The sequence below is a fragment of the Salvelinus fontinalis genome, chromosome 10 (assembly GCF_029448725.1).
Source record: "Salvelinus fontinalis isolate EN_2023a chromosome 10, ASM2944872v1, whole genome shotgun sequence".
Lineage (NCBI taxonomy): Eukaryota > Metazoa > Chordata > Actinopteri > Salmoniformes > Salmonidae > Salvelinus > Salvelinus fontinalis.
Genome location: NC_074674.1, coordinates 22563540 through 22578109, shown reverse-complemented (window position 1 = coordinate 22578109; position 14570 = coordinate 22563540). Strand labels below are relative to the sequence as shown.

The window sequence follows — 14570 nt, the reverse complement described above, 5'->3', positions numbered from 1 at the left end:
GCCACATACAAATACCTTTTTCACTCTACCAAACCAAGCCAAGCTGTACTGGGCTGGCCTGGTTTCACATCCACCAAGCAGATTACGGTTCGGGTCGGCCCCATATTTATGTGAGTCAGGCAAAAGATTGGCTTTATTGGGGCTACGTTTAGTTTGTTGAAACTCAGCACAGGGTACAGGAAAGGTTTTCTATTATTAGAGGTTGAAGGTGTTCAAAGGTTTACTAACAGTTATGACCTACCAGGGAGCATTCTCTTCCCCTCAGTTAAAACTGTCCAGGTACAGACAGTGGTTATTGTCATAACTCTCTTGGTGCCTTCTCAGCACAGCCCATTATTTAAAGATACAAGGCTGGACAAATGGGATCAAACAAATGGGCGGAACAGTTTATCACATAACCCCGCTGCCTCACCTTTTCCTTTCCCCAATTACAATAATTCCTCCCGGGCCGCCTCGAATGTCACGCATCTTCAGCGTCTGCGAATCATCAACATTGCCCTGACCTGAGATGAAGCCACGGGCTCCCCATTGTGTCTTAAATGGCACCCTATTTGCTATATAGGGCTCTGGTCAAAAGTAGTGCACCATAAAGGGAATAGGGTGCAATTTGGGACGTAGTCTTTGTCTCCTGCACAGCAGGCTATACAGGACTGTATTCATCAGATCCAGAGGTTGGGGTCAAACCATTCATCGGCGGCCCTCCGTCTCTTCCACAAAGGTCACCGGCAGGAAATTGCACTGCATAATTAATGGCCGGTGATGTCACTTTTGGGTGCTGGCCAATAAAAAAGAGAGGATGAAATGTTAGCGTCTGCATTTCCTTTTGTGTTGGGGCAGTGGCACCTCTGTCCAATGTCAACTTTTGTCTTGAATGGAGCGGAAGTGTGTATGTTGGTACTTGCATGAGGCCTATGTGTGCAAGATATCTATGTCCATCTCTGTGAGTCTGTTTGTGTATGCAGAGGTGGAAAAAGTACCCCATTGTCATACTTGAGTAAAAGTAAAGATACCTTAATAGAAAATGACTCGAGTGAGAGTCACTTAGTAAAATACTACTTGATTAAAAGTCTAAAAGTATTTTGTTTTAAATATAATTAAGTATCAAAAGTACAAATCATTTAAAATTCCTTATTAAGCAAACCAGATGGCGCCTTTTTCTTGTTTTTTGTATTTTCCGGAAAGCCAGGGGCATACTCCAACACTCAGACATCATTTGTGTGTTTAGTGAGACCGCCAGATCAAAGGCAGTAGAGATGCCAGAGATGTTCTCTTGATAAGCATGTGAATTGAACATTTTTCCTGTTCTGCTCAGCATTCAAAATGTAACAAATATAAATATAACAAATATTTTGGGGTGTCAGGGAAAATGTATGTTGTAAAAAGTAAATTATTTTCATTAGGAATGTAGTTAAGTAAAAGTAGAAATTGTCAAAAATATACGTAGTAAAGTACAGATACAACACAAAACTACTTGTCGTACTTTAAAGTATTTTTATTAAGTACTTTACACCACTGTGTATGCGTGTGTTTACAGTGCATTCAGAAAGTATTCAGACCCCTTGACTTTTTCCACATTTTGTTACGTTACAAGCTTATTCTAAAATGGATTAATAAAAAAATCCCCCTCATCAATACGCCATAATGACAAAGCTAAAAACAAAAAAACATAGCACATTTACATAACTATTCAGACCCTTTACTCAGTACTTTGTTGAAGCACCTTTGGCAGCGATTACAGTCTCGAGTATTCTTGGGTATGACGCTACAAGCTTGGCACACCTGTATTTGGGGAGTTTCTCCCATTCTTCTCTGCAGATCCTCTAAAGCTCTATCAGGTTATATGTGTCTGTTCATAATGTGTTTGTGCATCCTTCCTTAGGCGGTGCGTATGAGGTGAAGCACCACAAGTTCTTCCACACTCTGGACTGGGACAGTCTGCTGAGACAGAAGGCTGAGTTCATCCCTCAGCTGGAGTCAGAGGACGACACCAGCTACTTCGACAGTGAGTCCAGTCTACTTCCTGCACTTAAAAAGTACACTTATCTATACTATAGAATACAGCTACTTCGACAGTGAGTCCAGTCTATTTCCTGCACTTAAAAAGTACAGTTATCTATACTATAGAATACAGCTACTTCGACAGTCTACTTCCTGCTCTTAAAAAGTACAGTATCTATACTAGAGAATACAGCTGCTTCGAAAGTGAAAGTTTCCCCCCCCCCCACAGCTCGATCAGATAGGTACCATCACCTGGAGACGGAGGAGGAGGAGGATACGAATGATGAAGACTTCAATGTGGAGCTACGACAGTTCTCCTCCTGCTCTCACAGGTTCTCCAAGGTGTGTTCTCTTTCTTTCTCTTTCTTTCTCTCGCTCTATTTCGCTCTTTCTCTCACTCGATAAGTTACAAAGCATTCACTCAAGGCATCACTGCTCGCACGCTTCCATATCACTCCTTATGATGGAAAGCCATTTGTGGATCAATGAGGTCGTTACCTTAAACAGAAAATGATTGTAGTTCAAACCAACATCTGGAAAGCTTTCAGTGTTAACTCAACATGTACGATTTCATATGGAACAGACTTTGTTTGCTCCATAAAACATGCTATGCATCTTTACCCCAACCCCCTACAGCATGTCATGTAAATCTCAGCTTTGCATAAATGTTCTGCTGCAAATCAGATCTATTTTGGGAGAACGTAGAACACAATGCCAACACGTGCGCGTTGTTGTGCTGCATTGCAGTATGCTCTGCCTCTGAAAACAATGTGCCTTCGAAGGCAGGAGAATGGCAGTTTTTGTTTTGTGATCCACCGCGACCCACCAGTTTGTAGTGCACAGCCTAGCAGTCTAAGCAGTGGCTGCTGCCGCTATTTTGGAATCACTGCCTGTTTTCTATAGTATCAAGGTCTGTCCCAACTTTTTCATACTATGAATGGATATATTTATGAGTGATGTGTTTATGTGTACAGTAGTTTCTTTCCTCTATGAGGACAGTCTGTAAGGTCTCTGTCTGTGTGTCTGTCCCTGCATGTGTTGGTCTCTCGGTCTGTGTGGTGTGTAGGTGTACAGCAGCTTGGACCTGTCCCGTGGCCAGCTGGAGGAGAAGGGCGAGACGGAGGAGAAGAAGAGTGAGAGCTCTCTGACTGTGGATTCTCTGAGCTGGACACCGGAGTTCACTGAAATGTACGCTCCACAATCCCTTCTGTTACACTCTGATTAATGACCATCTATTGTTTTCACACACCTTTTGGTTCACCATTCATTCAGTTCTCATCACCATTACACTTGCAATGCAAAACCCAATTAGTTAGTACAACAATTATAATACAGTAAGCTAGTATGTTTTGAATGTTTATTTTCTGAGGGTGGTTGATATTTACCCATTTCCATTTTCTCCCCTCAGGCACTCCCTGTCCCGATCCTCGGACACAGAGAGCACTAGCATGGGCCTTCGCCCCCCCGGCCTGCTCCCCAAGTTTGCTATCTCGGCCGAGGATGGAGATGAGGAGTCCCTGGTCCTGGGGGACCCAGGCAAGGTGGCCTTCTCCATCGGAGAGGACGAGGCTGACGCAACCACCCCCGGGAGCACCCACAGCGGGGCTACTCTCTCTGGTATGGAGGCCTCGGCCTAGAGCACTGGTTAGAGCTGGTAGAAGATGTAGGGATAATGCTAGATATGGGCATCATGTTGGGTGTTTAAGACTGTGGGTTCAAATGGTATTCAAAAGCAAAAAAAGGTCTAATATGGTTCAATGTTTTTAATGTGCTTGCCTGTAACAAAAACATGTATGGAACATTTTGGACATAATTGTACCCTGTTCTTCTTTGGTCTGTAGGTAGTTTCTCAGAGCACCTGGACCCGCTTCCTTCCAGGGGTGAGGGCGTAGACAGCCCTGACTCCTCCTCCAAGACTCCCATGGACCTGGGAGGGCAGCATGGCGGCCTGCAGCCCGATGGACATGGGGATAAGCATGGTGGTGTTGCCAAAGTTTCCAAGTCTGTCTCAGCTAGTGCCCTCTCCCTCATGATCCCTGGAGGTGAGAGGATACACACACACACACACACACACACAACCCCTGTGATCTCAAGCATTTCGATTTAGAGGAGGTTAGAGGACAGGATGAGGAGTAAGCGCGAGCACATAATTAGAATTAGAGCGATGGATTTCGAGAGAGGAGTGTGAAAGAGATGAAAGATGCCGAGATGAAAGATCTATGTGAAATTGGCACAGCTCCTGCTGGGATGAGGCTCCAGTTTATGGAGTGGCTGTGTGCGCAGTAGCCCAGAAGAGGAGCTACTAACTCGGGTGGTGAGCTGAGAGGCCCTTCCACTGTTGGGAGGGGAGTAAATCCCTTAAGTCTCACTCCCAGCAGGGACACAGTGATTCATGGCTCCCAGGCTTTATAGGAACAGCTGGGTACTGAGGGGAGAGCCACTGGAAAACAGGTCAATAGAAATTACAGTAGCGGTCTTTGTATGTGCGTCTGTGTTTTCACCTTTAAATGAACCTCCACTGGGATTTTGGTTTGAAGAATTTTTAGAATTCACTCTATGAAATTAGGATAAAAATGGATGGTGTGCTATTCAAAAAACTTATATGGCAACACTTATTTTGCTTTCACACTATCTGGCAGATTCCCAGATCAGTCTCTTGATTGTATCACAATGGCCACATTATTTCCCCTAGTAAAATGCCCTTCATTACTGTGTGTCTCATATTGGTACAGATATCATTAGAAATGTCTTTCTCATTCTTCCAGATGTCTTAAATGCCTGCTTTGTGATATTTCCAGCCATTTTTAATCATTCAAAATAATGACATTTATTTGTCCATCTTATTGTTCCAGATATCTTCGGGGTTTCCCCTCTGGCCAGCCCCATATCCCCCTACTCCCTCTCCTCGGACCCATCTTCTCGAGACTCCTCCCCCAGCCGAGACTCCTCCCTCTGCGTCATCTGCCCTCGGCAGCCAATCATCATCCACAGCTCGGGGAAGAAGTTTGGCTTCACGCTGCGGGCCATCCCGGTGTACGCCTGCGACCGTGATGTCTACACTGTCTACCACACGGTCTTAGTAAGAACAGCCTTGTTTCACCATGTTTGGACAAACACAGTCAAATAGCTAATGAAGTACCGGTAATAAAGTACATTTCTGTTGATGGGCACTGGATATTGTCATTGGGCACTGGATATTGTCATTGGATATTGAATAATACGTTTAGTGGCTGTATTCAATTAAACCTGTACCATGGGAAACAATGTTTTGTTTTTGTACTGCAATATGAGCTCATTATTGAGTGATGATAGATACAAGTAGCTAACTGTGTGTCTGTGTGTTTAGAATGTGGAGGACCCGGGTCCGGCCCAGAAGGCAGGCCTGAAAGCTGGTGACCTCATCACTCATGTGAATGGAGAGCCGGTCCACGGCCTGGTCCACACTGAGGTGGTGGAACTGCTGCTCAAGGTCAGAGAACCATTGGATATAAAGCTTTCATCACATGTACTGTAACTGCTAGTAACAATTGTCCACAAATGGTAGTGACGCAATCGTATAAGCATAAGGTATATTTTAAAGGTATTTCTAGTTTGTAACTTGATATGAGCTCATATATCTCACTGTTTATCTACCGGTAATTTCATTTACAGTAGTCCAGCCAACTATTTTTTATTTCCAACCCTGTTTCTAACTTAACACTCTCACAATGGAGCTAATTCATTTTGGGCCAGTTTATCTTATGTATGTGCTTCCTTTCCAGAGTGGCAGTAAGGTGGCAATCTCCACCACACCGTTTGAGAACACCTCCATCAAAACAGGGCCTGCCAGGAGGAACAGCTGCAGGAGCAAGATGATCCGACGCACCAAGAAGCCCAAGAAGGAGAAGACACAAGAAAGGCAAGAATTTCATGTTTGGTTTTGTTGTTTTCGATATGAGAAACCATTTCATTATTAGATATGAACCAATTAACTAGAGCTAGGTCTCTATGCAGTGTGCTCTGTAGAGGTCACTAGTAAGCTTGTACAACAAGCGTTTTCAGGTTTTGTCATATACAGTATAACCACAGGGTGTAGCTGTGGCTCCTTGCAACAGTGCTAAAACTCCCTCTGTCACTACTAGACAACGACAACTCTCATCACTACTGTCAGTCAACCTTTTCATTCCAAAGAGCTCACTGTGGCTTTCATTTTTGATTGACTGAATGGTTTTATTGGTTACTCAAGAATATAAACATTGTTATACAACCATTTAAGAACAATGATCATCAACTCAGCAAAAAAAAGAAACGTCCTCTCCCTCTCAACTGCATTTATTTTCAGCAAACTTAACATGTGTAAATATTTGTATGAACATAACAAGATTCAAAAACTGAGACATAAACTGAACAAGTTCTACAGACATGTGACTAATTGAATAATGTGCCCCTGAACAAAGGGGGGGTCAATATCAAAAGTGACAGTCAGTATCTGGTGTGGCCATCAGCTGCATTAAGTACTGCAGTGCATCTCCTCCTCATGGACTGCACCAGATTTGCCAGTTCTTGCTGTGATATGTTACCCCACTCTTACACCAAGGCACTTGCAAGTTCCCGGACATTTCTGGGGGGAATTATTTACACATGTTAAGTTTGCAGAAAATAAATGCAGTTGACAGTGAGAGGATGTTTCTTTTTTTGCTGAGTTAAGTTATAACACATTTTTAAGGATAGTTTTCTTAGATTAGACGCTCTCTGGAGTCTAGACCACAAATATATTCTAGTGAGTGTCTGGGCCTCATACTGGTAGACTGACGTTGTCATCTCTCCTCTCTCTCCAGGCGGCGGTCTGTGTTCAGGCGGTTTGCCATGCAGCCCTCCCCTCTGCTGCAGACCAGCCGTAGTTTCTCCTCTCTCAACCGCTCCCTGTCCTCTGGGGAGAGTCTCCCAGGGTCTCCTACCCACAGCCTGTCCCCCCGCTCCCCCACCGCAGCCTTCCGACCCACCCCCGACTTCAACCAGTCAGGTGAGATAGACTGTCAATCGTTCACGTTTTATGGAATAAATTAAATGTACACAATAAAATACATTTTAGAATTGAGCAGTGTTTATCAGTAAAACAATCAATGTTTCTTGAAATTAGGTTGTACAATATTTACCGCTATAAAATATTATTTGTTGAATAACGTCAATCCCTCTGAGTTTCCAGGTGGCAACTCCTCTCAGAGTAGCTCCCCGAGCTCCAGCGCTCCAAACTCCCCCGCAGGCTCCGGCCACATCCGTCCCAGCACCCTCCACGGCCTGGGCCCCAAACTGACTGGCCAGAGGCTCCGACAAGGCCGTCGCAAGTCCGCCGGCAGCATTCCCCTCTCCCCACTGGCCCGCACCCCATCTCCGACCCCCCAGCCCACCTCCCCGCAGCGCTCACCATCTCCCTTACTCAGCCATGGGTCCATGGGGATCTCCAAGACCAACCAGGCCTTCCCAGTCAAGATGCACTCGCCCCCCACCATTGTCCGCCACATGGTACGGCCCAAGAGTGCGGAGCCGCCCCGCTCGCCACTCCTCCAGCGGGTGCAGTCGGAGGAGAAGCTGTCACCCTCCTACACGGGTGACAAGAAGCACCTGTGTTCCAGGAAGCACAGCCTGGAGGTGACCCAGGAAGAGGCCCTGGGAGAGGAGGTGCGTCCTGGGGACATGGACCACCACACCCTGCAGAGTGTGGAGGAGACGCCCAGCGAGCCTCCGACCATCACCCGGGTCCGGCCGGCTGAGCAGGGCTGCCTCAAGAGGCCCGTTGGCCGCAAGATGGGTCGGCAGGAGTCTATGGAGGAGCTGGACAAGGAGAAACTGAAAGCCAAAGGGGTGATGAAGAAACAGGACTGGTCAGAGAGGCGAGAATCCCTGCAGAAGCAGGACGCTCTACAGGAGTCTGATACATCTGGTGCTGACCTAGGAAGAAGCCAGGGCAGAAGCCAAGGCTCAGAGACAGTCTCACTGGAAGGCAAAGCTGCCAGCTTCACCCTAAAAGATGTCCTGTATAAGAAGCTGAACACACGTGCCTGTGAGGGCACCCCCGAACCACTAGGGGGCAATAGCGCTGACTCGTCTCTGTGCTCTATCCATCCTGACTGGAGCCCCCAGAAGCCTGAGTGGCAGCTGTCCAGGCAGAGCAAAGAGGGCGGTAAGCCAGACAGGCTTGATTTCAAGGCCCCCAACATGGAATTTGCCCGAAAGAGGCAGTCGTTCGAGGAGCGAGAAGACGGCGGCATGTGTCGGCTCTCTCCCGGCATTCATGAGAGCCTCCATTTTGGCTCCATCCGTTCCAAGAGTCTGCAGCTGGACTCAGCGCTGGCTCTAGACCACATCAAAAGTACAATGAGCAGCGTCCACACCAGCCCTGAGGGCCTGAACCCCAAGATGTTTTCTGGGAGGGGGGAGGGAAGCGCCGTGGAGAAACTCCAGCTCATCTCCTCCAATGAATGCTCCCTCAGGAAGACCTCCTCGGAATACAAGCTGGAGGGGCGTCTGGTCTCCTCCCTCAAACCCCTGGAGGGCACCCTGGACATTGGCCTTCTTTCCGGGCCAAGGGTGTCTAAAACAGACACCTGCCTCTCCAAGATGGCCGACAGTGATGGCAGCTCAATAGGGATACCCACGTGGCTGCAAAGCCCAGTTGAGCGGCAGGTGTTGATTCCCCTGCTCAAACCCTCTGACAAGCAGAAGAGCCCCCCCACCAGTATACTAAGCCCTGCAGCTGTTGTGGCCCTCAGCAGCCCAGTTCCCGCCAAAGAGGCTAGTATTTCCAACACTGGGTTTAAATGCAGTAGCAGTGGTGAGACGCCACACGACAGACCTAGTCACAGTGAACCCCCTTCCTCCAAGGCAGAGGTCTCCGACTTTGGTGGGAAACAAGAGAGCAGGTCCAGTATGATAGCTCACGATCATAGGACATCCCGCCACAGCGCCCACTTTTCCCACTGCGGGAAGACGCCCTCCATACGGGAGGTCAGCAACGAAGACCAGGAGGAGGAGGTAGAACCACCTCAAGAGACTTCAGCTCCTGCACAGCAAAACAACATTGATATCTCCAAGACATCCGATACAGTTGTCGCCGCAAAGCCAGGGAATCCCAGGAAGACTGCACCATCCGTCCCTGCCCCAAAGGTGGAGGTTCATACAACTTCCCCTCATGTAGCTGTACCAGTGAAGCAAAGTTCAGATTGTCAGTCAGGGCCCAGTTACCTGCAGAGCAATGAGAAACAAGGACCAGCTGAGAATACAGGTAGCATCACTACATTTGTACAATATATTTTAGAGCAGACTCCATACCTGTCAAAGCAGCAGATGGTATGCAGCAGTCCCTCGACAGGGACCACAATGCAAACGTCCATCCCTGCTCCAATCTCTAGTCTTGGAGATAAGAAGCGAACAAGTGGTCAAGCTTCTCAAAAACAGCATGGCACGGAGAAAACCCAAAATCCGGACAAGGTTCAAAGCAACAGGCCAGTTCCAAACAATGCCAATGAACCTGCCAGTGTGTCTGCTGTTGAGGAGCTCAAAACTGCAAACGCAGGAAGGGATAAAATGACCGAAGTCAGAGAGACAAGTCCTAAAGTGGATGTAAAATGTGTTTTGTCTAAAGAAATGTTGTACAATGCAACTGGTAAAACAGAAGCAACACAAAGGTGTGATCAAAGAAAATATGCTTGTACCATTAGCAGTCAGGTAGCAAATAGTAGTGTAGCAAAGCAAAGTAGAGAAGATCCCACTTCACCAAAGATGAAGGGTAGCAATGCAAAGACTGGAGAGCGAGAGCAGTTATCTTTAACAAATCGACCTGCTGAAAAGGCTTGGGTCAAAGGGGCTCTTGAGACAGAAATACCCATCACTAAAAAGCAAACTGTTGATGTAAATATCAAAGAGTCAAGTCCTGTGCGGACAGTGAAACAGTCACCACCAAGTCCCGCTTCAACAAAACAAACAATCTTCAATCCCGAAACTAAGCCAAGATCTGACTCACCTCTCCCTTCACAAACCTTTGGGAAGACAGGGGAGGAGAGGGGGAGGTATGAAGCAAAAACTCCTGCCCCAGTCATCAAAGGAAGCCTGGGTTCAAAACCACAAGAGTCATCTCAGAAAACCCCGGTCTCAATGGTCAAAGAAATCCCAGACTCAAAACAGAAAGATCCCCTACTCAAAACCTCAGTTCAAAGCCATGTGAAAGAAAGTTCAGTCTCCAAACTAAAGGAATCTTTGTCCCAAATTCTTGCCCTAACTCCAGTTGTCAGACAAAACTCTGACCCCAAAAAGAAACAGAAGGAACCCGAACCCCACACCTTTGCCCCAACCCCAGCTCAAGTCATTAAAGATAACCTGGACTCAAAACAGAAATCAGCCCCTCAGAAAACCTCTATCTCAATCTCAATCAACTCAAAACAAAAGGAAATCACTACTTCAACAGTTGTCAGACAAATCGTAGATTCAAAACATAAATCACCCCCTCACAAAACTCTTGCCCCAAACGCAACCACTGTCATGAAAGAGCCAGCTTTTGCTGCAACTCGACAAGCCCAGAAAGAGCCTCCGACCTGGGCCAATGCTCTCTCCCAGTCCGCCCCTGTACCAGTGGTTCCAGCCCCAGCAGTGAGAAGAGAAGCACACCCACCCAACGGTGGAACTCTCTCAAGCAGGGCCAGTGGCAGCACCGGACAGGAGGCTGTGGTCCAGACCTCCAGGGAGGACCAGGGGAAACCGAGGGAAGAGGCCCCTAGGTCGGAAGGCCTTAGGTTGGACTCTTATAGAGGCCTGGGTGGGATGGATGCCACAGGGCCAGCAGCCACCACCCCCAGCAACAGTACCCCCCAGGCCAAACCCAGCACAGCTGAACCCAGGGTCTCTAACTCTGACAAGCAGGTAACCTCCAGCCGAAAAGAACAGGCTGACAAGAAGAAAGGGGAATCTGCTCAAGAGGTAGCGTCTGCACAGAAAAACACCAAGAGAGAGACTTCAAGAGTGGCTGCTGTGGTGAAAGAAGCCACAGGTTCAGACAAAGACTTGGCCCGACACAAGCAATCGAAGGATTTGCCACGTGGCCCCGCAAACAGAAAGTAAATGCGGGATTAATAAAATACGATGGCAGCCACCTTTGCTTTTGCGATATGTCCGAAATAAAACATTTTTGTTTTTGTTAGTAGTGTCATCATGCCTTATTTTTTTGAGAACCGGGGAAGCTGTTACTTCAGTGTTTATATTGCGTGAGAGAGACAGATTTTTGTGTGTGTGTGGTGGTGATTGTGAATGCTTGGTCGATACAATAAATGTCTAATGTTTTTGGACTGAATGTAGACTGATTTGCTGCTCATTTGTGGTTCTCTGCTGTGTGTAACAAAGGTGTCAAATTTGTATCTGGTGATAGTTTGGGGGCTTTATTTTTCATTGACAGCAGAGTGCAATGTGCAATCAATATGTCAGGGGGCAGGTTGAATTGAATTGCACTGGGTTTAGCGGTCTGGGTTTAGAGCACCTGACATTGAAGGTAGTTCAGTCTACACGCATTGAAAGTCTGCTATGTCCTTTTCACTCCCACTCAGAGTTGTGTGAGCTGAAAACACAGTAGTCATGGCACATCATCCAGTCAACCATTTAAGTGGTGTGATATTGATGCAGATCATTCACTCGTTATACCGAAGTCAAATATCACCAAGTTTGTTTAGATACTTTATCTTATGTCGCTTTTTCTTTCTTTTTTATTACCGAGAAGGGAAGTTAGCTTTTTTTGGATTTGGGTAGCGGTGCACAGAAGAAATGCACTATGTTCTGTACTTCTTACCTATAATTATTTAATATGGAATCATCTTACGGTTCCGGAATCATATTTAGTGGAAGAGGCCTTAGGGTTATGGGGAATAAAAAAAAACTTGCTGTTCTTTGCAGGTTATGTTGTAATTCACATTCCTTTCACATCTCTACATTTCTTAACCTTTGATTTTTATGCAATATCTTGTAAGTAATTATGTCAACACTAACTGTAAAAATTGGGATACATGGGCTTAAGTAAATATAAGTGTTTGTTTTATATGTATATATTTTGCAATGTCATGTTTGTATACTCAGTGATGTCATTTCAGAATCATGTTCTGCTTGATAATTCTGTGGTCTAGAATAAGCTAACATAATGTCTATCTACCTATCCAAAAGACATCCTCTCTAACATAGTAATTTTAACAGTTCTGATATGTTCTGAATTTTACTTGAATAGAAATAAAGCATAAATGGGCAATTGTGCTTTTCCTCAAAAATGTAGTGTTGAAAATAAACAAATAAAAAACTGAGAGGCAAGTGGTTCCCAAGAATGTGTTCAATCTCGATTTTGCCATAATGTATGAAGAATTGTAATACACTGGAATATTTCACTGAGCCCAATAAATTTGAATATTTCACTGAGAAAATATGTATGTTATTATGACAATGTGTAGAATGCAAGCTCAATGAGTTGATGGAATGAACCAACAATTCTAAGTACATTTGCCACACTGTGGAAGAGATTTCTGAAAGTCCGTTTTTAAGGAGTAATCTGCATCTTATTGGGTGTTGTTTTCCAGTTTTGTTTATATTTGTGCGATTAGATATTCATACAATGGGAATGCATTTCTGGGTATGGTAAATTAAAAAGGGCTAAAATTCAAGGAAACGTCTAGAAAATATATTGGGAATGTCAGGGTTGAAAGAGATTAGATTTCAGATAAACTTCTGAAGTTGTGTTCTATTGTTTGTATTGTTTTTGTCATTTTCATTCAACTCATGTTTTTTCTTTTCTTTTTCCGTAAGCAATGCAGTAGCCTACATTTATGTACCGGATCGGCCAGATGAAAACAGTGTTCAGTCAAATGTCTAGCTAACAATAGGCTTGAAATTACTGATTTTCTAAGAACAAAATGCACCAATATACAAGTCTTATATACATAAGTCATTATTCTAGACCGCTGATGTTTAGGGGATTATACTGGCTTTGTGTATCAAAAAACAGTGGACTTCTTTTACGCTGACGTGGGCATATCCTGTAGTTTAGCTGCCAGGCCTTTTGATTGCATACCCTAAATATCCAACACAAAATAGATTTCGAAATATGCTATACAATATTTACTCTAAGGTAGGCTATGTCATAACAATAAACAATCTACTTTATCTTAGGGAGGCAAACAAAAACTAAACGGGACGCTATATATTTACATAAATGGTCAACTGTACCCACGAATGCACATTGTAGAAAATAACAAATGAGATTGATTGTAAAGATTTTTTTTTAAATAAGATTCTGAAGTTTTACTATTCTCATTTAGTTATTGTAAATGTATTGTCAAATGTTTGGAGGGAGAGAAAAAGGTCACCTTAATATTAGACACCTTTCCCCTTCCTTCTAGTTGTACTAGTTAGTAGAAAGAATGATTGAGATGAGAATGTTGTTCCCTATCAAACAGGCTCTTCCCACTGGGCAAAAGCTGGTTGAGTCAACCTTGTTTCCACGTCATTTCAACCAAAAAGATTCAATGGGATGACGTTGAATGAACGTGAAAAACTGATTGGATTTGAAGAAAGTCATCAATGTAAGAGAATTTCATATTTTTTTTTGCACCTAACTTTAACCAAAATTCAATGACATGGTGACATGTTTTGTTGATTTCACGTTGAATTTACATTAGATGACAACTCAACCAAATGTAAATCAAAACAAGACGTTGAACTGATGTCTGTGCCCAGTGGGTGGATACAGATGGAAATGAATCAGAAAACACTCTTTGAATGATGGAGAGTCTATTTGTCCCCATGCCTTTTTTTTCTGATTAGATGTTTAAATCCTTTAAAAATAGCACATTCAGTGTTTGTTTACAAATACTTCATGGATGTATATTTTGTATATTGTGTTAATGATTTGCCAAATCTATACGCTACGTCACAGGAAATATGTTTGTGTTGGTAGTGTCTGTGACTTCCTCACCTACCCAGCCACCCAGTTGTGTTAGACTGTCTTATCTGTGTGGTGGTCAATGTCTCTGTTTCAACATCTGTCGGGTCCCACATTGTCCTGCTTGTTTTTGGAGTTTCCTTTTTTTCTTTATGTGTGAAACTAGTATTAGATGAATTTGCTCACTATGGTTTGTCTTTTAGGATTTGTACAATAAAGATGTTTGAGTTTTTGTATTTCGCCCAAGGAAATCTCTATGGATGTCATAGATGTATATTAAAACAGATATTTATACTTCTAAAGTTGCATAACACTGAAAATAAAAAGGCATGATAAAAGTCAGTTTCTTTTCTTTATTGATTTAATGAAACGATCATGAAAAATTGGAATATGCATTATTATTTGTGTCATTGTGATATAAAGATTATGAAGCGATATTCTAAACCGGCATGCCTGGCCTTGTATTTATCCTTGGTATGTTCAGTTCTAATGGATATGGAAGAACTACCCTGATTTGTTTTAGTCAATGAACTAAACTTAGTTCTGACCCACTTTCTTATATATCCCGTTAAGATGCTCAAACTGTCATTTGCAACTGTTGATATGCAACAGCTTGCTTTTGTTTTAAGTT

The 14570-nt window shown here is 44.2% G+C and overlaps 1 protein-coding gene across 6 annotated transcripts in view; it reads left to right on the top strand.

Annotated features, from left to right (window-relative positions):
- Positions 1-14281, top strand: part of LOC129863834 (microtubule-associated serine/threonine-protein kinase 3-like) — a 176616-nt gene extending 162335 nt beyond the window's left edge. For all 6 annotated transcript variants that reach the window (XM_055936138.1, XM_055936137.1, XM_055936141.1 and 3 more), the window contains 10 exons: positions 1880-2002; positions 2228-2340; positions 3065-3186; positions 3407-3615; positions 3840-4040; positions 4851-5077; positions 5345-5467; positions 5760-5896; positions 6816-7000; positions 7184-14281. In XM_055936138.1, coding sequence (XP_055792113.1) covers positions 1880-2002; positions 2228-2340; positions 3065-3186; positions 3407-3615; positions 3840-4040; positions 4851-5077; positions 5345-5467; positions 5760-5896; positions 6816-7000; positions 7184-11088 — 5345 coding nt within the window. In that variant the 3' untranslated portion in view covers positions 11089-14281. The remainder of the gene's footprint in view (positions 1-1879; positions 2003-2227; positions 2341-3064; positions 3187-3406; positions 3616-3839; positions 4041-4850; positions 5078-5344; positions 5468-5759; positions 5897-6815; positions 7001-7183) is intronic.
- Positions 14282-14570: the final 289 nt, after the last annotated feature.